General features: G+C 54.5%; 2 protein-coding genes across 5 annotated transcripts in view; one reads left to right on the top strand and one right to left on the bottom strand.

Annotated features, from left to right (window-relative positions):
- Positions 1-2,618, top strand: part of RTN3 (reticulon 3) — a 42,828-nt gene extending 40,210 nt beyond the window's left edge. For all 3 annotated transcript variants that reach the window (XM_059710327.1, XM_059710325.1, XM_059710326.1), the window contains one exon: positions 675-2,618. In XM_059710327.1, the coding sequence (XP_059566310.1) occupies positions 675-720 (46 nt within the window). In that variant the 3' untranslated portion in view covers positions 721-2,618. The remainder of the gene's footprint in view (positions 1-674) is intronic.
- Positions 1,887-11,482, bottom strand: ZFTA (zinc finger translocation associated). Of its 2 annotated transcripts, XM_059710328.1 has the most exons (5): positions 10,780-11,472; positions 8,215-8,712; positions 7,324-7,710; positions 6,574-7,125; positions 1,887-6,385 (listed from the first exon to the last, which is right to left on the bottom strand). In XM_059710328.1, the coding sequence occupies exons 1-5, from the start codon at positions 10,916-10,918 to the stop codon at positions 5,919-5,921; spliced, it is 2,043 nt and encodes a 680-aa protein (XP_059566311.1). In that variant the 5' UTR covers positions 10,919-11,472; the 3' UTR covers positions 1,887-5,918. The 2 variants fall into 2 exon arrangements, with proteins under 2 accessions (XP_059566311.1, XP_059566312.1); XM_059710329.1 differs by lacking the exon at positions 7,324-7,710 and having other exon boundaries at positions 10,780-11,482.
- Positions 11,483-27,811: the final 16,329 nt, after the last annotated feature.

Below are 27,811 nucleotides of genomic sequence, written 5' to 3'. Positions count from 1 at the left end.
TTGTTAGGTGTACATTGGAGCTAAAACCAGGCAAGGCCAGTTAACACAAAATATGTGTCTAGTTGCTGTTCACTCAGGATTTTGAAAGGCGATCCTTGCTTACTTGGCTTTGAACCCAGTGTCTTGAATTGGTAGTAGTGGCTGAGTGGGCCCCCTGCTCCGGGATGTAACACTTGTAGGGAACAGTTTTGACATTAGCTGAGGGGGGTGGGTGTCCAATAGGGGACGGGGAACTGTTGCCAGTTCCTATAGTGTTTTACTATGTCTCCTTGACTCTGAGTCCTGGTTTCTTTTATGGCACCAGTGGGTGAGCAGGCATTTTCAGAGAAATGGGCTGCCAGTGTGTAGTCAGCAGATGTTACGCCCAGGTCCTCCCGAACACACACACACACACACACACACACACACACACACACACACACCCCGTGAAGGACCCAGGAGGTCCTGGCAGTGAAAGAGGCAGCAGGCAGCAGGCTTAGTGGCAGCGGCAGGAAATGGATCTTGGCAGACCCCTCACCTTGACTCACACCAGACTCTTCATCCAGAGGAAGCCTCCGGAAATGGGAGCGGTTTTTCACACTGTCCAGCGAGTCTAGGACTGCCCACCAGCATCACTGTTAAAATAAAACTTAGAACTAATGGCTACTTTTACCTTTTCTTCCTCCCCTCAATAGGATCCAAGCAAAACTACCTGGAATCGCAAAGAAAAAGGCAGAATAAGTACATGGAAACCAGAAATGCCACAGTTACTAAAACATTTAATAGTTATACTGTTGTTACTTGTACTATGAAGGAAAGTGCTCAGTGTCAGCTTGAGCCTGCATTCCAAGCTTTTTTTTTTTTCAATTTGGTGTTTCCCCCTCCTTTCCTTTACCTGCAGAATCAAGCACAAGAATTATTGGACTAAAAAATGGACTGATATCTTAAAACATAAAAGAATAAAGACAGAATCAATTGAATAGGCAAAATCAATACCTTAATGATGGTGGAGCCTTAATGGTGATGTAGTTTGAAAGGGGAAAGATTGGAGGGTAAAGTAGAAAAATATAAAACACCCCTCTTGGGTTCTATTTAGTTTCCAAAGCTATGTAATTTTCTTACATAGCTGCCCCTCATAATTTTTCCTTTATTTCTAAGTTAAGAAATAATAGTTAGCTTAGGAAATTATCTGGGGATAAGAGTGGGATTCCTTCCCACGAGCTTGTGGGGTTTTTGCAGCCCTTGACCCCCTCTTCCTGCCCCACAATGTGAGCAGCTACTCTTCATATTCCTCTTCTTCACTTACAGATAAAACTTTCAACTCTGAGTAACTTATAGGTGATAGTAGTAATTCCTCGTTACCAGAATGCCAGCTGATGGCCGAGAAGGGAAACAGCCCAGCGGGTGGGATTGGAGCGGGAGCCTACGGGAGCTCTGCCCTCCGTGAGCCCCGCTCCCTCCCGCCGACCCTGGAAGGAGCGGCTCCGCCCTGGGGGAGGTGGTGTATGGGTCTCTTGGACACTAGTTCCAAGCTTTAGTTTGGGAGCGAATTTCTGAATGTGCTTTCCTCCCTCTTCCCTATCCACCTCAGCTCAAGTTTAATAAATATGGTTGTACTTTTCTTATTCTGAAACAAATGTCTGTAACTGCTGTAAACCGCTGTAAACTTGTGAGAGGAAATCCCTGCATGTGGGCTCCTCGGTTGTTGAGTTATTGTGATCCTATCTCAGTCCGTGGAAGGGGACATTCTCCAGAGGCAAACCACAGAAACACAGAGCCTTTTCTTTATCTTTTCCCTGCAGCCTCCCCCTTCACAGGCTACATCTCTAACCTGTGCTCAGCGTTTCACCCTGAGGGCACAGCCCGCTGGCTTGAGCGGAGATGGTGTGTGAACACAGAGGAGTGTAGGGTCATAGGCAGTTGGAACAGAGGCTAGCTGCTGGCTGTGATGTTTTGAGGGCTCCTTTCTCTTCGGGCGCATAGAATGTCCTAGCACCTGTGCCATGGCCCACGGTGCTCCTCCTGAGTGTGTTCCAGGAGCCAGGTCAGGGCTGCCGGCAGGGTCAGATGGTGTTGATGGGCTCTGTGCACAATTAAGACAACAGAACAGCTTACATGGAAGGGCGATGGGGGACCTTGGATTCCCGTTTGAGACTGTCTTCCTCCCCTTCCAGCATGAAAATTCAGTAAACGTGAAAGGCAGCGGTGAGTTCCTTCAGGCGTAACTCATGCTAACCCAGAGGGAATATGCACGGTGACTTCAAAGTAGGGGCCGTGATCTTTGATGGCCCCAAAGCACTGCAGTGTAGAAGGCGGCAGAAGGAAAGTGTCTTTCTACTTTTGGGGGGAAATTACTTAGGAATTTAGATGGGTACAAGGTATCCTTGCCTTACTCCATTCTATTTCTTAGCCCCCTTTCCTTTTGAAATTTTCAACTGATTTCATGTCATGGCATAGAAAACGCATTCTCCAGCCCCGTCCTTGGCCCTCCCAGGAAGTCAGTGCACTGGTGATCTTTTTGGGCTTCCCCTCCCAAGGACTTTGTCTGCACTGAAGCCTGCACCCCCTAGCTCTTTTGTTCTGTTCGTGCTGTGTTTAGATAATTGGGCAGATCTTTGTGCCACACAGGAATTTTTTTTTTTAAAGAAAAACCCATAGATGAAAAACTATTGAAACTGTGCGTGTGTGTGCGTGCAACATTAAAATATAGTAGCACTAAGGAGCTTGAATCTTGGTTCCTGTAAAACTTTACATTGATGTGGTATTAATAAAAATTTAAAAAAAAAGTCTGGTGTCATTCTGCTAACTTTATTCTTTATACACAGTTTGAATAAAGTAAGAACCAAACAAGGCTTCCACCGGCCCCCACCCCCACTCCACTTTTGCGGCTTTTAAAAGCAACTAACAGTTGATCCCAGTATTGATGCCCAAGACTGCGGAACTTCCACAGGACAGCAAGGACGTGCATTTGGTTTCTGAAAGGAAGTAGGAGCCCCTCTAAGAGGCGAGCCTCAGGAGCAAGATGAGGAGTGGAAGGGCCAGCGGGGTCTGCGCCCCCGTTCAGTCTCACACCAACTGAGGGTCCCCGCCCAGAACACAGGAAGCAGCTTCCAAATCACACACGGCCCATGCACTCAGTCGCCATGGAAAACGGAAACTAAATACGTCGGGTCTCTGCTGAAACAACCTGTCACCTGGGACTCACTCTCCTCCAAAACTAAGACTGCCCTGCCCCTTATGCTGGGTTTTTAAAACTTACATACCTTACAAAACTTAGGCTGAAACTTAAAAAAATAGTAACTGATGCAAACTTGACAAATATGCATACAAATGTTCGAATAATGTCACTAACATGGTACATAAATATGTATTCAGAGTAACATTTACATATTGGCCATAATAGCAAGCATACCATTAACAAAAAGTTCATGAAGCAACGTCACCTGTTCACGTCAGACCCCGAGGCAAGGAGGCATACACCTAGAGATGAGGACGCCCTGAGCCCTGGGCAGTGAGGCCATAGCTCCAGCCGAAGCAGGAGTCACCCCCTGGCCCTTCCTAGATCGCTGGTGCTCAGCGTTGAAGTGGGCTCCATTTGTGATCATTGACGGGCTCATCTAAACATTGCTGGGCCCCACCCCAGTGTCTGATGCAGTCAGGTGGGGCCTCCTCATTTCCGTTTCTGTTAGTTTCAATACAATGCTGGTCTGGTGGCTACTTGGAGAACCCCTGGGGTGCTTGGGGCTGCCATGGCGCCTTCCACTCCCATCAAGAGGAAACGCCATGCCTAACCCGCGCTCTGCCCTGGCTTACCTGAACTTCGGCAGTGGGCTTGGGTGAATAGAACAGGCTGCCCCAATATGCCTACTGTTTTTGAACAGGCAGAGTAGCAAAAGTGGTAGAATACTAATTCTAGATTTGAGAACAGCTTGCGTGAAGGAGAATAAAAGAATGGCAGTGCCCAGCCTGGTGCCATCCATAATCCCTGGTCTCAAGCTTGTAATACTGCCTCAAAAACCCTGGAGGTGCACACACTAGTAACTCACTTTCCAGTCAACTGCGAGGCCATGCCCCCGCGGCTACACCACCCACACACACAATGGCGGAGCCCTTGCCCTAAGGGGAGGACTGGGAGGCCTTGGGCCAGGCAGCAGTCAAACCCACTTAGGTTCTGGAGAGGGCTGCTGCCCACACCTCCTGCTGAGCCTGCGTGGCAAGGCCTGCCTTAGTCATTCCAGGGACTGTGCCTTCTTCCGCCCCCAGGTCACAGCTAACTGCACAGAAGGCCTGCAGCACCAGCGCGGGCCATCCTGTGGTCCGTCAGGTGGAAACATTTTTATGACTTACCAGAGATTGGGAGGCAGCGTCATATAGTGCAAAGAAACTGAACTGGGAGTTTTTTATTCTGGTTTTTGTATGTTCCTAGCTGGCTGTGATCATTCAGTTTCTGGGCTTCCTCTTACCTATCTGTGAAAGGGGTGGAGGCGGACACTAGTTACTCTGCAAGGTCTTGCCAACTCTGACAATCTTGAATTATATAAAAATGCTATAAAATCCGTGGTATAAAATCCAATTCCCAAATCAGGAAGAGTCGAGGGGACCGGGCCTGCAGCACTTGAACCCTGGGCTCTGGCCTGGGGGGCGGGGGTGGGGGAAGGGCTTCCTCCTTGCTGTTCCCGCCCGCAGAGGCAGCCGCTGCCTCCACTCTCAGGCCTTCAGACCCAAAGAACCGGCCTGTGCGAAGAGCAGGCGCTGGGGCCGCGGGAGTCACCGCGTGGGACGTGTGGGACCCTCACCCCCCGCCCTCACTCCGTTAAGTCCTTTCTCCACCGCCTCGCAGCTTATCTCTGATACTCGCATAATAAATAAGACATTTGCACGCAAAGGTGACTGGGACAGCTCTCTCCCCGCCCCTCCCCTTTCATATAAAAGCATTAAATACAGTTTCAAAATAAAATACAAAGAGCAAAAGGGCCTGCTTTGGGGGCCACCTGTTCTCCACAGGAGAATGAATCTACACATCCCTCTCGGACCTGCCTGGGAGATGGCGGGGCCCCTTCCCGGCCCGCCGCGGGGAGAGAAAGGAAGGCCGAGGCCCGGCCCCAGGCCCTGGGCCCTGAGCACGGGCGGCGCCCGCCGCGTACAGAGGGGGACAGGGAGGGAACGGGACTCTCCCGCCCGGGCCGGGACCTCCAGTGCCCGGGTTCGGCCCACGGAGGCGCCCAGGGAGGCAGCAGCGCCTGAGCTGCGGGGTGAACGGGGCCCCAGAGCAGGAGAGGCGCAAAGGAAAAAGTGCTAATCCCTTTCGATCTCGGTCCCGCAGGCGCGCGGGGCGCCGGGAGGCCGGTGGGGCCGCCAGCGTGCGGTGCCCGCGGGAGGAGGGCGCAGCCCGGGGGCCCCGACCAGCTCCATCCCGCCCACGAACAGCCGCCAGCCCGGGTGCGGCGCACCTTCCCCGCCGGGCGGGCCCCGGGCCCCGCCTCCGGAGCTGCCTGCGTCTGCGTCCGCGTCCAGGCCTCCGAGCGGCCGCGAGGAGCAAGGCCCAGACGCCGCCGGGCCTGACCCGGGCTCCTGCCGCCGGCGTGCAGCGCTGCTGAGCGGGCCCCCGGCCAGGGGAGGGGCGGCGCGGCCTCCCCGCCCTTCCCGCAGCCCCGACTCGGCTCCTAATACTGACTGTCGGCGCCCCGACCCCGGTCCCGCACAGGACCGCCGGGCCGGGGCTGCGAGCTCTCGGTGCAAACGCCTGGAGGCGGCTGTGGCTCCTCGGGAGACGCGGGGCCCGGTGCGGGGAGGGCCAGGGCGCGAGGTCCGATTAGCCCGGGGAACTCCACGGCCCCCCACCGATCCCCGACCTCCGCCCGGCCCGGCCAGCGGGGGGCAGCGGCAGCGCTCTCCCCGGCCAGGCCGCCCCCGCCCGGCCCGCGGGTCCGCTGCTCCCCTCACGCCCGACACACGGCGCCCGCCTTGAGGTCCGCGCCGCCGTCGCGCGGCGCCGGGGCGGGCGGCCTGAAGCCCTCGTGGCCGTAGCAGCGCAGCGCCGCCTCCTCGTAGGCCTCCAGGATGGTCTGGCGCTCCTCGGGCGTGAAGTCCATGGAGAAGGGGTGCACCTGCAGGATGTGCCGCTTGATGGTGCTGACCTTGAGCGTGGCCAGCGCGCCCCCGCACACCATGCACACCAGGCCGCGCCGGCTGCCGTCGTAATCCATCAGGTACTCGCCCCGCCAGCGCGGCTGGTAGTTTCGCCGCTGCTCTCGGCTGCGGGGCGGCGGCGGGGGCGGGGGAGGCGGCGGCGGCGGCGGGGGCAGGGGCGGGAAGGCGAGCCCCCCGGGCTCCTGGCCGTCCTCCTCGTCTTCCTCTCCCTCCGCAGGCCGCTCCGACGGCTCCCCGGGAGAAGGCGGGGCGTCGCCTAGGAAGGGACAAAGACCGCATTGGCGCGCGTGGGCCGAAAGCCGCAGCGTCCTGCGCCTCATCTTCATTCCCGCCCCCCTCTCTCTCCTGCCCCATCCTCCCAAGCTCTTCTCCAACCTTCCACTCACTGCCCGCTTCGGCCCAGCCCGCTCTCCCTCTCCACCTGCCCTGCGCTCCCCGGCTCACCCCACCACTCCTCCTCCTCTGGCTCCTCCTCCTGGTCCCCTCCCCCCGCCTCGGAGGCTGCGGCTGTGCTGGGGGCGGCAGGGTCCTTGGGGGGCTCGGGGCAGGGCAGCCCCAGGGCCAGCAGGTGGGCGGCCTTCTCGCTCCACTCCTGGGCGATGAGGGCCTTGACCGGCCCGCTGAGGCGCGTGGAGCCCGGGTGGCGCTGGCGGATGTGCCGCTTGATGGTGCTCATCTTGAGCGAGGCCAGCGAGCCCCCGCACACCATGCACACCAGGCCGCGTCGGCCGCCGTCCAGCTCCATGAGGTACTCCAGCCGCCAGCGCTCCTGGTAGTGGCGGCGATGGTCGCGGCCCCGTGGCCACCGGCCTGGGACCCCCACCCTCTCGCCCTCCTCCAGCTCCTCCTTCTTGTCTGCGGGCCCGGGCCTCTCAGGGACCCCGCCAGCCTCTTCCTTTACGTCTGGGGGACTGAGATCCTGAGAGGAGGGGGCTCCAGCAGCGGGGGCCGAGTCCTGGCTTTTTCTGGTCAGGTCCTGGGGGACGAGGTCATCGTCTGTTGGGGAAGGGGTGAGGGAGAGGGGCTCAGCCTGCGGGCCAGGTTGCCCTTACCCAGCACAAGGGGGGGGCCTGTTCCTCACCCCAGGCCCAAGCTAGAGGGCCGAGCCAGTGTGTGTAGTGTGGGGGGGGGGGGGGAGGAGAGGAATAGACCCAGCTCTGCAGGGCCACCTGGGCCCTGGGATGGTCCTCGCACCTGGTGGGGGCTGAGTGAGCTCAGACAGTGTCTCGGGTTGGCCACCCCAGGCCTGCAGCAGGGCACTGCGCTGGGGGCCGCTGAGCCCCAGGGAGCTGGGGTGCACCTCCAGCACGTGGGCACGGATGTCATCCAGATGCAGGCTGGGCAGTGCCCGGCCACATGCCATGCACACCAGCCGGTTCCCCCGAGGGTCATAGTCCATGAGACACTCTGCCCGGAACCAGTTCTGCAGGGACTCCTTCAGCCTCCGTTCCAGGCGCCGAGCCCCCAGCCCCCTGCTGCCCCTGGCCCTCCGGGAGGCCGAGTGGCGCTGGCGCCGAGCCCGGGGTGCCACTGGGCCCCCTCGTCGCTGGCGCCTGCCGGCCCCACCAGCTGGGGCTTTGCCTGAAAGGGTTGGAGGGAGGGAAGGAACTGAGATGCTGCCCTCTGGGGAGCCCCCCCCCACCACAGCCAGGTCCTCCACCAGCCTCTGCTCATGGACTCTGAGCCCCTGGCCTCGCTGTTGTCCTCTTGTTCTCCCTCCTGTCTTCAGTCCCCCCTCTTCCAATCCTCCTGCACACAAACCATGAGACCCACCACTCCGCCCCCGACCCAGATTCTAGCACCTTCTCTGGACTTCGCTGTGCAGCCATACCTTTCTAGCACCCTCAGTTCCCAGCCCTTCCCCTGCCTACCCTCCAGCCTCCACTCTCCTTGATCCTTCCAAAGCCACCGAAAGTCAGAGCTGTCTGGGATGCTGGAGACTCCCTGGCCCCACCGTCCCTCCCCCACTACTGTGCAATAGGGCAGTGAGCAGACCCCACCCAGAGGGAGTCAGGCAGTTGGCTGAGAAGCCAGGGTTGGCCCCACCTGCCACCCAGGCCCCTGCCTCTCCATGTCCTACATTACCTGGGCCCTTGGATGGGCAAGCTTGGAGGTTAGCCCCCTCTTCTTCCTCTTCCTCTTCCTCCTCCTCCTCCTCCTCAGGCCCCTGGACCCCCAGGCCCTCAGCCTCTCCACAGGCCCCCAGCCCCAAGTGGGCATCCCAGCTGTTGCTGATCACTTCCTTCTCCCGGGGACTCCAATGCAGGGAGTAGGGGTGCTTCTGGCGAATGTGCCGCTTGATGGTGCTGAGCTTGAGCGTGGCCAGGGAGCTGCCGCACACCATGCACACCATGCCGTGCCGGGCAGGGTTGAAGTCCATCAGGTACTCCAGCCGCCAGTGGTCATGGTAGTATCGCCTGTGGTCACGGCCTGGGATGCGGCTCTTTCCGGGCCTGGAGGCCCGGGCCTCACAGTGGTCTGAATATTTCCTGCCTGAAGATGGTGGTCCCCTGGACCTGGAGGAGGGTAGGGGGGCACTCCCCCAGGACCCCAAGGCACCCCCTTCCAGATGAAGATCTTGCCCTGAAGAGGGGGAAAGGGAGACAGTTTTTCAATCTCCGATTTCCAAGGAAAGAACCCAGGGCTTTGGTGTTTTGTAGCCCAAGAAAAGGAGGGAGGGCTCGCTCAGGGGCAGGAAACCGATGACAACAGCAATAACAGGGCTGTGGGAGAGCAGGGAGTCAAAACAGTGGCCCTTTAGAGAGGGTGAGGGCCCTTTAAGAGAGGATCAAGAACAAAAGGATGCCGGGCACTGCGAGGGACTAGCTCTGACTTTTTAAAAAATAAGGTGAAGACCAAGGAAGCAGCGGGCGCTGTAAGGCACCCTTTTTGGACAAGAGCCGTAGGGGTAAGGCCAGGAGAGCAGCATGCTGGGCGGTTACAGCCGGAGCGGAGCGGGCAGCAGGGCGAGAACAAAGGGGGCATCTGTCTGTATCCAGGGCTGCACGCAGGACCCACCCGCGTGAGGCCCCGGCCAGGAGGGCCCCACCCAAAGAGCTTCTTCCTCTTTCCAGGACAGCCTCCTGAGAGTCCCGTTTCAGGGGGACTAAGCACTGTCAGGTCCCCACATAGAGGCAGCCACAGAAGGGATCCCCGTGACAAAGCTGTCAGCACCTCCAGGGAAAGGCATGTTTGGGACCCTGACTTCCCTGGAGACTTTAAAAGGGGTTCGGTGAGCAGGAGGGCCACCAGAGTGGCCCCCGCCCCTGGGAGCCCAGTAAGTCTGTCTGTAGATTTGTTTTTCGCTCTGGCCGGGAGCTGGCCACTGCCCAGCAATCAGAGGGCGGGCACCCGAGCCGCCAGGAATGAGCCCAATAACCCAGCAACATTCCCTTTTGCCAAACAGACGGAGATCCAGACCAGGCCCCCACCCTAACTACAGTTTGGACCCAACTTTTATTTAAGCCGAATAGACAGGTGTGATTATTATCCAAGTGGAGAATCTCAGGGTACAGGGTAGGGGAAACAAAAGACAGGACCAGAGAGGGCTCCCATCGCCACTGTATTTTGTTTAAATCGCTCCAAAGAAAAAATACGGGCTTCAGAGTTAAAGGCCTGGGTTCGAGTCCCGCCTTCACTGGTAACCTGCTCTGCGGCCTTTCATAGCTCATGTCGCTCTCTGGGCCTAAGCTCTTTGTCTGCAAAGGCACTGGATAGCTCGCTGGTCTCTTAAGCATCCTTCCAGCGCTGGATCTCTGATAGTCTACGGTGGACTGGCCCTTTAAGAGCCGAAAAAAGGGGGAGGAGCCGAGATTTTTTAAAAACAAAAGGGGACGGGGAGAGTTGGGGGGGTGGGGGGGGTCTCCGAGGTTGGGGCCAGCTCCCGGGCCTGACAGTCTCCACGGGTCTTAAGGCGTTGACCTTGCAGCAGGGAAGGAAGCAGCGGTCTCCTCTGGGAGCGAACGGGGAGGACCGGCTGATGCCACTACAGCTGACAAATTGTGGCCAATTTTTCTGAAAAGTCGGGAGCTACGCGGACAGGAGGGGATGTCAGCCTTTGTGGGCGAGCCCAGCCCTTTAAAACTGCCCGCGGCGGGGAAGGTAGGGGCGGGCCCCGAGGCGCCGGCCGTCCGCTTTCCCAGGGAGAGCGTGGGGTGCCGTCCCTGAGCAAAGGCGAGGGGCGCCCGAATGAACACGGCGGAGCTCCCGGCTCCGCTCATCTCGGGGGACCCCCAAGGGGACCCACAGTCTGCGCGGGCTTGGAAGAGACCGCGGATGAGGGAGAGCACCTGGGAGTCTGCGACGGAAAGGGGCGGGGGCCGCAAGTCCGACAGCCGAGAGCGCGCGGCCAGCCGCGCCCGGCCAGGCCCTTTTTGGGGCCCTCGGACCGGACCTCCAAGGCGGGGGCCACGGGTCCCTTTAAGGGGGTGGGGATCCGCCCGAGCCCCGTGGGCCGACCCCGGGAGCTGGGCGGGGGGCTCCCCCGCTGGCCCTGCAGCCGCGACCCGCGCCCGCCAGGTGGCGCCCCCGGCCGCCCGGCCCGTGTCCCCCCCTTTGTTCGGCGGCGTAGAGGGGCCCGGAGCCCGGAGCCGCAGCCCTCCCATCCCCCATGCCGGGGCCCCCACCCCCGCCGCCGGCCCCAGCGCTTACCGCCGTCGTCGTCCTCGGGCTCCGCGCCGCCGCTCGATCCCGCGGGCGGCAGCCGTCGGCCCCGTGCCGAGGCCGCTGCTGGCCCGGGGCCGCCCCTGCCGCCGCCGCTCCGGCTCCGGTGGTCCCCGCCGGGTTCCATGCGCCGCGCCGTGGAGCGGGGCCCCCGGGCGGCGGGGCGCGGGGCCGGCGGCGGCCCGCGCGGGGCACTCGGGGCGCGGGGCGCCGGAGCGCGGGGCGCATGCAGGGGCAGCGGCCGCACGGACGGCTGGCTGCTCGCTCGGCGGCGCGGGCTGGACCGGGGTGGGGATTCCTGTCTGGGGGCCCCTGGGGCTCCTTTAAGGGCTCCTGGGTAAATTTAAAGGGGCCGCGCGCTATTTCCTTCTGCCAGCTCGCGGGGGGCTCGGGGGGAGAGGCGGGAGGCAGCGAGTCAGGCCGAGACTCCGCAGCCGGCGCCCGCCCCCGGACGGGAGGAGACGGACCTCGCCACCCGCGCGGGCCCCCACCGTCGCCTCCGGGGCTCCGGTCCCGGCTCCCGAAGGGTCACCGAGTTGGCGAGGGGCGCCGCGTCCGTGGCGACGCGCTTCCAGCCCGGCTCGGCTCGCAGCCGCTGCACCCTCGGGGCATCGCGGCGCGCGGCGCCGGCGGGGGTCGCCGGGGAGACAGCCTCTCCCGCGCAAGCTCGGCGCGGCCCCGGAGCGGACGCGACTGGCAGGGGCCCCAGATGGCCGCGGCCCCGCGGAGAGGGTGGAGCCGTGGGGGCGGCCGCGCCCCCTCCCGCGGGAGCCGCCCGGGAGCGCTGGGAGCGCGGACTGCTCCATTGGAGGAGCGGACGGGCGCCGCTCCTCGGGAGCCGGCCGGGGCGGGACCGCGGCCGCCGAGACTCCGGCCGGGAACGGAGGCGCGGGAGCCGCCGCCGGCTCTCCCCGGGCTCCGCTCTGCCCGGCGGAGGGGGCCCAGGAGGGACGCCGGGCGGGGAGGGCGAGCGCGGCGGTGACTCAGGCTCCTGCCCACGCAGGCCCGGGGGTGCCCGCGGAGGCCCTCGACGCAGCCCCGGGCCCCGCGCCCGGCCGGGGAGGCGAAGAGCGCCGGCCGCGGGCGGGGTGTCGGGCGCCTGAGGACGAGCCACAAAGGCGGGGAGGTGCTGGGGCGAACGCCGGCTTTGGGCCGGGGCTGCCTCGGCCCCCAGCGCCCGGGAAGCGGAGGGAAGGGCCTCGGAGAGGCGGCCGGGGGCGTGGCCGCCTGGGGTCCTTGCTCGGGTCCCCGCTGGGGCAGCAGGTGCTTGGTCGCCCACACAAAGGCGATTCCTGGAGGTCCAAACGGCAGGGTGCGGGAGCCCATGCGGGATCTTATTGTCCAGAGTGGGTTCTTCTCTTCGCTGGGGAGGTCCCTGCTGGCAGAGGGGGAAAGAGAGAGACATCGATGTGAGAGAGAAACCTCCATCACCTGGGATCAAACCCACAACCTTTTGGTACATGGGGCGATGCCCCAACCAACCAAGTCACCCGGCCGGGTGCACTTAAATCTTCTTTCTAAAAAAATTTATTTTAAATATTATTGAAAGTATTACATATGTCTCCCCTCCCCCCCCCCATTGGCCCCTTCTAGCCCACCCCCCCAAACCCCTCAGGCCTTCACCACCCTATTGTCTGTGTCCATGGGTTATGCATGTATGCGTACAAGTTCTTTGGTTAAGTGCCTAACGGGGCCTGTCACCCCTGGAGATGTCCCATCTCTGCCTCCATCCCCATGAGTGTCTATGAGACATCACCTTGGGTAAACTGAGTCTCCTGCAGCCACGCTCTCTGCTGCTGGCCTTGCTCTCAGGGGGGAGCTGCACCTCCTCCTACCCACTTCGGATCAGAGCCCTCCCCCAGGAGCCCCCCCAATGATGGGGTGCCAGAGGAGGCGGTGAGATGGGGATTCCTTCACTCATTGTGTCCTTCACTTTCCCTTGGTGCCAGGCCCAGGGACGCAAAGGGAAAGTAAGACAGGACCCCGGAGTGTGTGTGTGTGTGTGTGTGTGTGTGTGTGTGTGTGTTTAATGACGAGGGTAAAGCCCTCCGGGCTGGCCACCTTGAGCCACTTTGGTAAATGTCCTTGAACCGGGTAATTTTATTCATTACCAAAAGAAAGCCACCTGGAGCCTCACCGTGCGCACATCCTGCAGGGCCTCAGGACCGGCTCCAAGCTCCACAGTCCCAAAGAGCCTCACCGTGCGCACATCCTGCAGGGCCTCAGGACCGGCTCCAAGCTCCACAGTCCCAAAGCCGTTCCCACTCACCATCTGAAGCCCTACCAAGTGAAGCTTTGCTTTGCATATGAAGAAAGGGAGGCTCGGAGTCAAGAGTCTCACCCAAAGCCATTCATTCACTTTCTAGTCCTTCAGAAAGCATTGACTGAGCCAGCCCTGAGTGCCTAGCCCTGGGGTGGGGATATAGAGGTTTAAAAAAGTAAATAACAGCCCTGAGGGAGCTCATTCCTCCCCTGCCGCCGCCACACACGCACACGCACACGCACACGCACACGCACACGCACACACCCCCTGGAAGCTCTCCATCTACTGGGTCTGCCTTGGGTCCGGGAGAAACAGTGGCAACCAGGGCCACATCGTGATTTCCATGGACCCTGGGCACTTTTACCTCCATGGACATCTTCCTTTTTTAAAAAAAGTAAGTCTGGCTGGCTCAGTGGTTGAGCGTCGACCTCTGAACCAGGAGGTCACGGTTCGATTCCTCATCAGGGCGCATGCCCGGGTTGCAGGCTCAATCCCCAGTGTGAGGTGTGCAAGAAGCAGCCGATCAGTGATTCTCATCATTGATGTTTCTATTTCTCTCTCCCTCTCCCTTCCTCTCTGAAATCAATAAAAATATTTTCAAGTGATTTCATAAAATTTTGAGAGCCCTACAAATTGCTTTATTTTTACTGATGCGAGAAAAATAACACATCTTCTTTGACCCTTAAAGTTCATTTTTGTCTTCTGATTTCAAAATAAATTAAGATGTTTTCATGGGCCCCTAGAAGTATGGTGGGCTCCGGGCCCTGTGCCGGGTCCCAGAGGTTATCTGGCCTGGATTGCAATACAGGGTGATGAGAGCTAAGGGAGAGGCCGCGCAGCCTGGGAAGGTACTGCTTGAGCCAAGTCTTGGAAGGCCAGGCGGTGTTGCCAGAAGGAGAAAGCAATGGCATTTCAGGCCGAGGCCAGGGGTCTGGGTACAGGAAGGTTTCCGGTGGGAGAGGCAGAGAGGCATAGAAATGAGCAGGGCGAGAGCCTGGGGTGCAACGCTGAGAGTCTGTTTGTGCCGAGGCATGGGGAGCGCCCGCGGTCGGTGTGCAGGGAACCCAGGCAGCCGCCCTGAGACGCGGGGAGGAGAGAAGGCTGTCCGCACCATCGGGAACCACTTGAAGGCAGCAGCAGCGGGCCCGCGGAGAGGAAGCCAGAGATTTGAGCAGCGCGCAGCACGCGTGGCGCAACCTCCACTGCCCGCCAGGGGCGCTAGAGGGCCAGGGGCGTTGCAGGGCCACCTGCGCCCTGGGCTGAGCCCCGCACTCGGGCATCTGACACCTCACCAACGAGCTATTGGTTAGCCAGACGTGCGCCTGAAAGCTGCTTGTGCCCAAGGGAGCATCATTTCGCAATTCCCTAGCCCAGAGGGGACCCTTTTAACTAATTCCTAACGCATAAGGTAGCCTAGGGCTCGCAGGTCCTAGGTTAGCCATATGAAGAGGGTGGAGTCCACAGGAGATGGTGCCTGATGGAATATGATGATCAGAGAAAGATCAGGCTAACTGGAACGGAGGGACAGGGATATAAAAAGAAAAACGCATTTGGGGGGTGGAGACAGAGTGGGGTCACACGCTGGAAACTTTGGAGCCTGTATCAAACCCGGAATTCTCTTTGTGCACCTGCCTCTTCCCCTCCATTCTCCGACTCAGATTCTTAGTCCACTGTCTGGCGTCTCCAACAGCGGGGCTCCTTAGGGTCCCCGCCCTGCAAGGGCCAGAGTCTCCCCAGGCGGTGTCAGAGCCCACGGCTCCTTGGGCAGGCCCGTAAAAGGAAGGGCCGCGCTCAGGTCTGGACTCGAGGAGCTGTGAACAGTGTCCTTAAGGGCAGTTCTCAGGGCAGTGTATGTAACAACTACACTTACAAATGCCGCGAATTCCGGATTCCACTTTTCAGTGTGTCCCAGAATTATAGAACTGGTTCTGAAAGTCGCCTTTGGGCGTTCTCCAGGGGGCAGACCTAAACTCTTTCGAAGAACAAAAGTCAATTAGCCATAGAGCCCGTGAATGTCAAAGGGACTGTGTATGCAGATTGCAAATTAAATCATCCCGTGTGAAATTCCAAAGGAATTCCAAACCTAGATGATCTCCAGGCATAAGCCAAAACTCCAAACTTTGTGTGTTGAGGGGAAAGGGCATAGAGGAATTTCTGCCCCGGTCACTTAAATTTGAAAGTAAAGCAGCCAGTATCATATTTGTTTTTTAAACTGTGTTTTTATTGATTTGAGAGAGAGGAAGAAAGAGAGAAACATCTATTGGCTGCCTCCTGCACACCCTGCACCAGGGATCCAGCTTGCAACCCAGGCATGTGCCCTGACCGGGGAATCGAACTGGCAACCTCTTGCTGCACAGGATGACGCTCAACCAACTGAGCCACACCAGCCAGGGCAATATTGGTTTTTAGAAAAGAGAAAACTGGTGAGCTGTTTCCCATGTTAATTAAATCGAGTGTTCAGAGCAGTTGAATAGGATGTGACATCCCAAGAGGCACAGTCTCAGATGGGAAAAGAAGTCATTTGTCCAAAAATGCAGCTACTTACTAATTGGTGAAAGGAAGACTTAATCCCCAGCCTACGAATCTCCAAATCCTTGACACTTAGAGACACGGTTAAAATACTTCAGAAAGAAAGCTATTACGTGTGTACACATACGTACTCAGACCTCTCAGTTTTAACAAATCTCAACATTTTGACGCATTTGCTACACAACGTTTTCTAAGAAATAAAATTTCGCACAGTTGCAGCTCCTCGCAAGCCTTTTTGCTCCCCCAAAAAAGCCCCCAGGAGCAGCATGCAATTAGCCAAGTTACTGAGTCCCTTGAGCTCACTGCTTTCTCCCTGCATCTGAAGATCACAGGTAAGTCCCTCTTCAATCTAAGCTCTGCAGTTTTTGCATTTAAAAGAGCTCTCCAGACCTAGCCAGTTTTGCTCAGTGGATTGTGTTGGCCTGTGGACTGAAGGGTCCTGGATTTGATCCTAGTCAAGGGCATGTATGTTGGTTGCAGGTTCAATCCCTCGATGTTTCTCTGTCTCTCCCCTTCCCTTCTACTCTCACTAAAAGTCAGTGGAAAAAAATATCCCTGGGTGAGGATTAACAAAAAACAAATAGCAGAGCTCCAAACTTATTTGAGCATTTGTTTCTCTGGACTGGGCCTTTGGTCAGCAACTTACAAGAAACTGGACGGATGGGGAAAAGAGAAACGGGCTTCTCTCACCCAAACACTCTGGGACTCCTCCATCAGGGACCCCAGATGACTATGTACATAAAAATTAAGAACCCACAACCTGTATTTTCTGAACCTGTGAGTTAACCTTAACAAAAAGAATTTTATTTTATTTTTAAATCTTTATTTCAGAGAGGAAGGGAGAGGGAGAGAGAGACAGAAACATCAATGATGAGAGAGAATCACTGATTGGCTGCCTCCTGCATGCCCCACACTGGGGTTTGAGCCCACAGCGCTGGCATGTGCCCTCACCAGGAATGGAACCGTGACCTCCTGGTTCATAGGTCAATGCTCAACCACTGAGCCACACCGGCCGGGCCCAAAAATAATTTTAAATTACAGTGGCCACAGTGAGGAACTTTTAACGCAGATAAGCTATCCATTAATGAGGTGCTCTAGAGAAAAATAAGTCCTGAAACCATGGGGTGCATTTTTATGGGTATGCGGAAGCTCCTGAGAAACTAATGAATAAAAATTTGCATCTTTAAAAGATTCTTTACAAAAGACAAATGAAAAGCTTAAGCAACAAGCTGATGGGGAATCTAAAATGCATACACTGACTAACTTGACCCTGACTGTTCCAACTGCTCCTTTCCTATTCCCCGCCCCCCCTAAATATTCTGAACCTGCCAATCCCTTTACTTAATTGCCTTTTCACTCTGATGTGACTCAATGCTGTAAAGCTTGACTGCATTATGGCAAAGTGTATTTCACCAGGTAAAGGAAGCTTTCCGGGACCCTCCTACGGTGATCGAACCTTCTACAACGTAAAACCTGGAGAGTGCGTCTTCTGGAAGTGACACCTAAGAAAGACTAACCTTGAGCCCCGATTGAAGGGACCGTTACCAGGTTCTCTTCCCTATCCAGATGGGAGCCAACCTTCAGGAACTTGAACTCTGGGTCCACATCTCCCAATTGAAAAGCGCTCTTCCAGATTCCTGGAACTGTATACCACCCAGAGATCTAAAGTTAAAATTGATCTGGGAGATTCCTCCCCAGGAGGAGACTACATTTTTAAAAAAAAAATTTTATATATTTTTTTATTGATTTCAGAGAGGGAAGGAGAAGGAAAGAGATAGAAACATCAACGGTGAGAGAGAATCGTTGATAGGCTGCCTTCTGCACATCCCCCACTGGGAATCAAGCCGGCAAGGCAGGCATGTGCCCTGACTGGGACTCAAACCGTGACCTCCTGGTTCATAGGTCAGCGCTAAACCACTGAGCCATGCTGGCCGGGTTTTTTTTTTTGGTAAGAGAGATAGCCCGGGGTACAGATTACAGTGGTTCATGAAGAGTTAAGAGTGGCCTGGCGGTCAGGACTTGGGATAGACATGATTGGGAAACGTGATTGGGAGCGTGTTGGAAAGGAGGTGATGGAATAGGTGATGGGCCTCCGCAGCGGCACAGCTTGTGGAGATATTTGCTCCCTGTGGGCGCTCGTTGAGAAGGCAGCCCACTAACAATGGGCAAAAGACCTAAACAACTTCATAAAGAAGGGCTATCCCAATGACCAAGAAATAGTTTTTAAATGTGTTCAGCCTCATTAGTCATCAGAGACATAGACATCAAGGCACAGTGGGGTACCGCTGCACACTCCCCAGGATGGCTCAAATGGAAACGACTGACAATCCAAAGTGCTGGTGAGGACGTGGACAACTGGAACCCTCTTACATTGCTGGTGAGGATGTAAGTTAGCACAACCACTTTGGGAAAATGTTCAGAAAGCCCCAGTGAAACTAAATATACCTGCACACTATGGCCGGACAACTCCACGAACGGGTCGATGCTCAACAAAAACAAATCCATCTGTCCACCAAGGGATGTGTTCGAGAATGCTTTCCTCTCATGGATTCAGGATAGCCGCCAGGCTCCAAGCTGCTCGCCTTCACATGACACTATCCAGGAAAGGAGAGAGGCGGGAAGAGGCTTTTCCTTGAAGAACTCCATGGTTTTCTCAGAGAGGAACACCATTCCCAGGAGCCCTCCAGCAGACAGCCCCTTCGGTTCCCATTGGCTAGAGCCAGGTCACATGCAGACCCATAAACCAGACCCTGCAAAAGGAGTGGGGTTCTGGTGCTTGAGTTAGATCAACTAGGATTCATTCCTGGGGGCTGAGCAAGGGGCTCTCCTTCCCTTAGCACATTGCTGCTCCACCAAATGTGATCTGTTAGCAAGGAAGAAGAGGGACACAGCTCTTTGGTAGGTGATGGTGGTGCCACATCCTTCTGCTACAATAATCTCATCCCAGATATCCTTTGGAAACTCCCATACATCACTCTCAAAAAAGTAGTTCCAACGGGGTGACCCCACCTCCCAAGCATCAGGAGTAGACAATCAAAGTCACAACGATGTCGCGAGGATGGGTACATGACAGCCTCACTAACAACAGACATCCTCTGAACGTCTGTGGAATTTACTGGACAAGTTGCAGTCACTTTGAGTTGGCTAGACTACCAAAGAACAAACCTGAAGTCGCTGTGGTGTTCATCTTTGTCACCATATTGTGGATTGAGCCTGAAAATGAAGCCAAGCAGAAGACAGAGCCTGGAGATGGGGTGTGTATGGGGGGGCGGGGGCTGTGGGGATGTCATTCCTGAAAATACCATGTGCGCTCCTGAATACCAGTGTAGCTCAGGACTTTTGAGACACATGAGCCAATACTTCCTCTTTTTCACTTGATTTTCTTTGTATTTGGTTTCTATCATCTGCAATTGAAGAGTCCTAAATAATACAAGAAACAAGCAGGGGCTAGAAGATGAAAGGTTTCAATATGAGGCTAACAAGTTTGGACTTCATTCGGGGGTAACTGGGAACCTTGGATGGGTTTTAAGCAAGGGAAAGACATGACCAGACATATGAGACATGGTCCCCATTGTAGACACTGGAGAGCCCATCCCTCCGTCCAGATCCACCGAGCAGGAAGAATTACCAAATCCCTCAACCCCACCACCATCACCTTGATCAGAGGGAGACTCTAAATCAAGAGAATTTAATGAAAACCGGTACTAGTCCCTGGTACTAAACCAAGCAGCCACTGAAAGCAGGTATGCATTTATGATGCCCCCAAGACCCAGGCAGTGCAGACAGGAAGAGAAATGTCTGAAAAGATGAATTTAGGGCCATGCAAACGTGGGGGGGGGGGATGTCTTGTCATACACACATTATACTTCATTACTCCCAGAAACTTCTTTGTGGTTTTTGAAAGAGGTGCTTACTCAAAAAGAAACCTAGTGAGGGAACCAGCAGGTCCCCCGCTTTCACTCTTCAAGCTGAGTTAAAACTGGTGGGTCCCTCACCCTCGATCTGGAGGCCATTCATCACCCAGAGCTTGCAGGGCTGGCAGGAAGCGAACGTGATTCTGCTTCCCGCTGAAGCCCAGGGCAGGATGCAGGAAGGAACCCAGACGTGAAAGCCCCTCTTGTGGGAAGGGATGGGATCTTAAGAGAGACGTTGTCTCACTTAGAGACCACGAAGGAAGTTCATGGACACAGGCAGGGTGAACCTGAGGACCAGAGAGCCGATCAGAAGAGGAGGAGCACCCACGAAGATGGGGAGAAGATGCAAGGCATACACTGTTTTTCTGTGTCATACAAGGGGATGTTCAAGTTGGTCAGAACTGTCATCCCCGCTCCTCTTACCATGGAAATTCTTTAACTTTTTAGCGTGCATAGAAATAACCTGCAGGACTGGTTACCAATATAGATACCTGCTGAAACCGGTTTGGCTCAGTGGATAGAGCGTCGGCCTGCGGACTGAAGGGTCCCAGGTTTGATTCCGGTCAAGGGCATGTGCCTGGGTTGCGGGCATATCCCCAGTGGGAGATGTGCAGGAGGCAGCTGATCGATGTTTCTCTCTCATCGATGTTTCTAACTCTCTATCTCTCTCCCTTCCTCTCTGTAAAAAATCAATAAAATATATTTAAAAAAAATATATAGATACCTGGAATTCTCTCAATTCTGATTTAGTAGAAAAAGTTGACAGCTGTTGCTTATACCTGGTCAGCATCCTTCCCCCCTTCTTTTGTTGTCCTTGGGGGACACAAGGGGGGAGACAAAATACATAAGCCTTTAATTCATGAGCTCCTGTCCCCATGGGTCAATGATGGCCCCAGAGGCATCCGTTCCACCCACTTCTAGGATGCACCTGTGTTAGTGCTGAGGAGGTTCCCACAAGTGTCCCACGCTGAGGGATCAGAGGGGCCCCAGAGAGACAAGGTGGGGCAAGATGCACCAGGTGGCACCTACACGACGTTCACAAAGCCTGCGTGGAACTGGGCGGCAGCAGGAGCCTGAAGAGAGGCGTGGCCGGAAACATCTATCTGCTGCCTCCTGCACACCCCCTACTGGGGATATGCCCGCAACCAAGGTACATGCCCTTGACTGGAATCGAACCTGGGACCCTTGAGTCTGCAGGCTGATGCTCTATCCACTGAGCCAAACCAGTTAGGGCAATAAAAAGATTTTTAAAAGATTGAATAGGTGTTTTTCCAAAGAAGATCTACAGATCGTGAAAGAGCACATGAAAAGATGTTCAACATCATTAGTCATTAGGAAAATGTAAATCAAAACCACTGTGAGGTACCATGGGACACCCACTAGGAGGCTGTAGTAGAAAAGATGGACAATAACAAGTGCTGGCAAGGAGGTGGAGAAATTGGATCGCTCTTGCACTGCTGGTGGGAATGTACAGGGCGGCAGCTGCAGAAAACAGTTTGGCAGCTCCTCAACCAGCTAAACATAGAATTACGGTATCACTCAGCAATTCCACTCTGAGGCATTTACCCCAAATAATGGAAAACAGATGTCCAAACAAAGACTTATACATAAATGTTCATAGCAGCACTATTCCCAGTAGCCAAAAGGTGGAAACAACCCACATGTCCATCACTGATGAGTGAATAAATAAAAAGTGGCATATACAGCAACTGAATATTGTCCGGCAAGAAAAAGAAATGAAGGCCGGGGCGGGTCACTCCGTTGGCTGGAGTGCCAGCCCACGCACCAAAAGATTGTAGGTTTGATTCCTGGTGAGGGCACCTACCTGGGTTTTGGATCGGATCCCCAGTTGGGGCTCATACCGAAGGCAAACAGCCGATGTTTCTATTCTCTCTCTCTCTCTCTCTCTCTCTCTCTCTCTCTCTCTCTCTCTCGTATATCCTCAGGTGAGGATTGGAAATAAACAAAAGAAAATAAATGAAGTACTTATACCTGTTACAATAAGGATGAACCTAAGAAGCCAGCCACGAAAGGCCAAATTGTGATTCCATTGATCTGAGATGTCCAGAATATGTAAATTTATAGTCAGAAACTAGGTTAGCGGTTGCTATGCGAGGGGGGTGGGGACAGTGGGAGTGACTGCTAATAGGCACGGTGTTTCTTTTAGGAAGGACAGATTGCAGTGATTGCCGTTCAACTCTATGAATATACTAAAAAACTTTGAATTGTACATTTTAAATGAGTGAAGTGTATGGAAAGTAAATTATATCTCCATAAACCTGAAAGCCCCATGTCCCAGCAAACCCCTCAATCATTTGAGCAAACTGGGAAGGTTGTCCTCCCTGATGCCACCCTCACCCATCTAAAATTATTTTCCCAAAGGAACAAGGGGGATGTGGGAAAATGCAGGATCCGGAGCGTTCGTCAGCGTTTTGCCGTGGCGATGCTGTGTAACAAAGAACCCGATCCACAGTCATTTATAAAAGCAAACACTGATTTCTTGCCCACAGGTCTGTGGGTCACCTGTGCTTCTACTGGGCCAGCTGCGGTCCGCTGGCCTTGCGTGTCTCTCATTCTAGGGCCAAGGCTGACGCAGCAGCGTTTCCGGGGCACTCTCTCCTCACAGGGGTGGCACAAGCAGAAGCCAAGCAACACCACACAAATACGCATAAAGCCTCAGCTAAGACCTAGCTTGCTTCAGAGCTGCGCACACTCCATTGGCCCACGAGTCACATGGCCAAGCCCCAAGTCAATGGCGTGGGGAAGCGTTCTCGGCCTAATGAGAGGAATTGAAGTGTCTCACATGTCATCTCGGCTGGGCGTGTAATCTGGTCAGAGGGGCAGTGGGAAACAGCCATTCCGACTTACGGTGGCTCAACTTTACAGTGGTGTGAACGCTCTACGCATTCAGTAGAAACCTTACTCTGAATTTTGAGCTTTTCCTGGGCTAGATATTCGGCACGATCCTCTCATAATGCTGGACAGCGGCAGTGAGTCATGGCTTCCGGTCAGCCACGCCATCACCAGAGTAAACAACCCATTCCCTACAGTGCACTGCGTTGCCAGTGGTTTGGGACATTATGTTTTTTTTGTGTGTGTGTGTGTTTTTAATATATTTTATTGCTTTTTTACAGAGAGGAAGGGAGAGGGATAGAGAGTAGAAACATCGATGAGAGAGAAACATCGATCAGCCGCCTCCTACACACCCCCTACTGGGAATGTGCCCGCAACCAAGGTACATGCCCTTGACTGGAATCGAAACTGGGATCCCTCAGTCCGCAGGTCGACGCTCTGTCCACGGAGCCAAACCAGTCAGGGCAGGATTAAATGCATTTTCAACTTATGTGGGGTTTATCAGAAAATAACTCGACTGTAAGTCCAGGAGCATCCATATTAGAAATAAGCCTATCTACCACAGCAACTGGGGCACATACTGGCCACACCTGCTCTAGGAGGCATTTGTCTAATGTCTGCTGCATTACGATCTTGTTTTCTTTCATAGAAATTACTTTATTTCATTTTCTAAATATATTTTTATTGATTTCTGAGAGGAAAGAAAAGGGAGAGAGAGAAACATCAATGAGGAGAGAGAATCATTGATCGATTGTGTCCTGCACGCCCCCTACTGGGAATCAAGCCCCCAACCCAGGCACGTGCCCTTGACAGGAATCGAACCCGGGACCCTTCAGTCCACAGGCCACCGCTCTATCCACTGAGCCAAACCAGCTAGGGCGAAATGACTATACTTCAAATTCTAATTATAAAAGTAAAAACAGCAGACAGTACAGAAAACTTTAAAATGTAAAAGTTAGCTATAATTCAGAGTTAATTGAAGTTAACTGTTTGGTATTCATTCTTTTCCAAGTTCTTGTCTATATAATCACATTGATATTATTTTTAACACCACCAGGATTTTATATGCTGTTTTATAATCTCTATTGTCAGTTAAAATTTCATGAATACCTTTCTGTATACAAATATAGATCAGTTATTTTTAATGTTTGAATAAATGTTACCTTTTGAATGTGTTTATATTTTTCACCAATATTTCTGCCATCCTAACGGATTTATTTCCATTCTTTACGTTTACTTCTGACTTGTATCCATGTTCCACTTCAACACAATCATAGCGTATGTTTGGGGGCTTGTGCACATTATTTCATAAATGCTTTTCCATGTTGTTACAATCCAGATAGCTATTCCTTGTGGTGCTAATACGTCACTTAATTAGCCAATTCCTGTTGTTGGGAGATTTGTGTTACTTCTAGTATTTTACTATTATAGTAATTCCAAAAATTCTTATTGCACTCGACTGGCTGAGTTTTTTCTGCCTTCTTTTCCACCATTCTTCCCCTCATGTCACGTGGTAGTTCAGTAGTTGTAGTAGTTTAGTGGTATAGGCTTATATCGTCCGTAGTCACTTCCTTATACAATTATTGATAGCTGGCCGGAGTAGGCATGGCTTCAGGAAATTCTAGTGCCCACTAAGTTGATTCAGCTCATTTTGTGGCACCAAAGTGCAGGCCCGCAGTCACTTGATGATGTGAATGTGTCCTACAGTGCCCGCACCAGAGGCCAATGTGGGCAGTGGAGGAGAAGCAAGGTTTGAAATTTACCGAGCGAGATGCTAGTCCAGCGGTTCTCAACCTGTGGGTCGCGACTCCTTTGGCGGTCGAACGACCCTTTCACGGGGGTCACCTAAGACCATCCTGCCTATCAGATATTTACATGACGACTCATCACAGTAGCAACAGTACAGTTATGAAGTAGCAACGAAAATAATTTTATGGTTGGGCCACCACATGAGGAACTGTGTTTAAAGGGCCAGAAGGCGGAGAACCACCGTGCTAGTCTATGGGAAATAGTGGCCACATCTCCTGCTGTAGGGGAAAGCCCATCCACAGGGAGAGGGCAAGGCTGTGCGTAGGAAAAGGCAGGGGCCAGGATGGAAAGAACCGCCCTGTGGCATGAGCACCCGGGCCAGTCATTCCTAAAGCCTGCCTGGATCCCTGCCCTTCCCTCCACTGGCAGTCAGCCCTTCCTCGAAGTCCACGAGCCAATAAATCCCCCATTTTGTTTGAACAAGAGCCCTGAAGTGGAGGCCCTGGGCTGCTGCTGACACCACAGCTTCTGGGCCAGGGCTGGAGCTAGCAACATGGGCAAAATGGAGCTGCCCTGTCGGAGCCAACAGACTACGAGGGACCTGGATATGCAAGCAGATAATGACAGTGTGCTGGCCAAGTTCCATGGCCGAGGTGTTCCAGCTAACTCAAGAGAAGAGGGCCCCGGGCTCCATGCACTTGAACAAAATGTCCCCGAGGAGGGGGACTCGAATAAGTTCGGGCAGTGAACATACTGCGTCTTTGTCAGGTCATGTTTCTTCTTTTGGATGATTTTAGGGTGACTTGGTAATAGGATTACTGAGCTGAAGAGCACAGACCTATGTTTATTATGGCTTTTGGAGACTGCTACAGAACGCCAAGCAGGTTGGGAGGGAAGCCACACACACCCTCATACTTACCGGTAGCCTCCAAACAGCCCTCTCCCCGTTTGGAGCTTTGTCTACCAGTAGACTTGTTTCCTGCAGGAGCCCACTCCCTGTCCTGTCTCACCACCGAGGCCGAGATGCCACCAATAGTAAGAGCTGTACCAAAAGGAAATGCTTCATCCCAGCTGGGGATCCAGCCCAGGGGACCTGCTGGAGCCCCAGCAAGAGAGAGAAGAGAAGAAATACCCCGGATGTTTCCTTCCCCCATGTTCCTGCCTCTGTCACTGTCTCCCATTGGCCAAACCCAGGTGTGAAGTCAGCTGTCCCAGAAGCCTGATAAACTGCACCTTGCAGGGCAATACAGAACAGAGCAGAAGAGCTGGGAAGGGATCAGTCACAAGGCGTAGAGGATGACCAGTAGGTAGAAATTACTTAAACTCTTGAAAGTAACAAAATTATTCACTTAAAAACATACTGCAGCCCTGACTGATTTGGCTCAGTGGATAGAGCGTCGGCCTGCGGACTGAAGGGTCCCAGGTTCGATTCCAGTCAAGGGCATGTACCTTGGTTGCGGGCACATCCCCAGTAGGAGTGTGCAGGAGGCAGCTGATCGATGTTTCTCTCTCATGGATGTTTCTGACTCTCTATCCCTCTCCCTTCCTCTCTGTAAAAGATCAATAGAATATATTTCAAAAACCAAACAAACATACTGTAATACCTATAGACTAGTTAACATCTTCTCTCCCACCCCCAACCTACTCTAGTCACGTGTTGCTTAACCACAGGGACACGTTTTTCATCGTTATGTGACCATCATAGAATGCACATGCACAAACCCAGATGGTAGGGGCTCTGTGGACGAGGCGATTGCTCCTAGACTACAAACTTACATAGCATGTCACTGTCCAAAATCCTGTAGGCAACTGGAATACAATGGTAAGAATTTGTATCTAAACATAAAAAAGGTACAGTAAAAATACTGCATAAAACAGTGGTCACCAACCTTTCGGACCTCACGGACCACCAGGGGTCCGCAGGCCACCGGGTGGCCACCAGGATGCCCCTGTACAGGCGCACTTACTGTGAATGGAGCGAGTCGATGGGTGAGGGTGAGTGGATGTGCCGGCCGAGGGCCTTACTGTCCCCTACTGTAGACTTTCTACACACTGTACCCTTAGGCTCCGCTCAACTTTCATTAAATATTGTTCTTTCTTTAGCAGTAAATTAAACTGAGCTTACTTTTTTACTTTATAAACAAAAAAGATTTTTTTAATCCCTGGCCAGCGTGACTCAGTGGGTCGGAGCATCATCCCCTACACTGAAAGGTGGCAGGTTTGAATTTCCGGTCAGGGCACGTGACCCCTGGTCGGGGTAGGTACGGGAGGCAGCCAATCGATGTTGACGGTTGATGTTTCTCTCTCTCCCTCTCCCTTCCTCTCCCTAGAATCAATGAAGAAGCAAAACTAGGACCCACACACACACATTAGCCTAGACCCGTGGTCGGCAAACCGCAGCTCGAGAGCCACATGCGGCTCTTTGGCCCCTTGAGTGTGGCTCTTCCACAAAATACCACGTGCGGACGCGCATGTACAGTGCGATTGAAACCTCGTGGCCCACGCGCAGAAGTCGGTATTTTGTGGAAGAGCTGGTATTTTGTGGAAGAGCCACACTCAAGGGGCCAAAGAGCCAGCCGCACGTGGCTCGCGAGCCGCGGTTTGCCGAGCCGCCGTTTGCCGACCACTGGCCTAGACCTACACTGCACTGTCTTCCATTTGCACTTGTTTTTCCACTGGAAGTTCTTCGAGGGCAGACACCGGCGATGCTTTCTTCTGGAGAACCTCCTGGAGGGCCTGCCTGAGGCTCCTCTTGAGGACGGGGCCCTCTCTTCAGAAAGCACCACCTCTAGGAGGTCAGTAGGCCACAGGGTTTCTTCAGCCCCTTTATAATCTTACTACAGGCCTGGTGCACGGATTCACGCATCGGTGGGCTCCCGCAGCCTGGCCTGTGCCCTCTGGCAATCCAGGATCTCGCCAGGGATGCCGGACTGCTGGTTTCTGCCAGGGGATCAGGCCCAAACCAGCAGTCTGATATCCCCCGAGGGATGTAGTAGGGGAAGAGCCTGAGCCCGGGCTGGGAGCTACTGCTCCCGCTCAATCCGAACCCACTGACCACCTGCATCGAGCATCTGCCCCCTGGTGGTCAGAGCGTGTCATAGCGACCAGTCAAATGGTCCGCCGGTCAAATGGTGGACCGGTTGCTTAGGGTTTTATGTGTATAGATGGGACCACTGTCATATGCAGGAAAGACAGTCGTTATCCTGCATCACTACCGTGCTCCGTCTGTCACAGGGGCATTTTAAAATGGCTTTTCAGGATCGGACATCTTCTCCACCCAAATCTCAGGGAGGGTTCTACAGCACAGGGAGGTGTCCATCTATGTCACAGAGGGAAAGGCTCGGCCACCGGGTGGTCATGCCGCAACGCCATGGCCGCCATGGCAACTGGGCTCCGGCCTTGGGGCGCTTAAGGATTCCCGGACCTTGGGGAGGGTCACAGTCCCTCGACTCACGTTGAAAAAGTGGAAACCAAACATAGGGAGCATGTCTCTCCGTCTCTTGAGATCTTGCTTCCAGGTGTATGTAGCCTCTGGCTCAAATAAATTACAAACATTTAAAAAATGATCATAAATAAAAACTGGAAATCATAAACATGAGAGGTGGTTTGCAGCCGCCCACACTCCACTCGGCTCTTCCTCTTCGCATGGCCTTGTCCGGAAGGTTCCACCACGTTTTTTCGTAGAAAGTAGTAAACAAGCATCTAGAGACAC

Source organism: Myotis daubentonii, chromosome 9 (assembly GCF_963259705.1).
Source record: "Myotis daubentonii chromosome 9, mMyoDau2.1, whole genome shotgun sequence".
In the NCBI taxonomy this organism is placed as follows: Eukaryota; Metazoa; Chordata; class Mammalia; order Chiroptera; family Vespertilionidae; genus Myotis; species Myotis daubentonii.
Note: the sequence above shows the minus strand (reverse complement) of the source record. Positions and strands in the feature narration are given on the sequence as shown.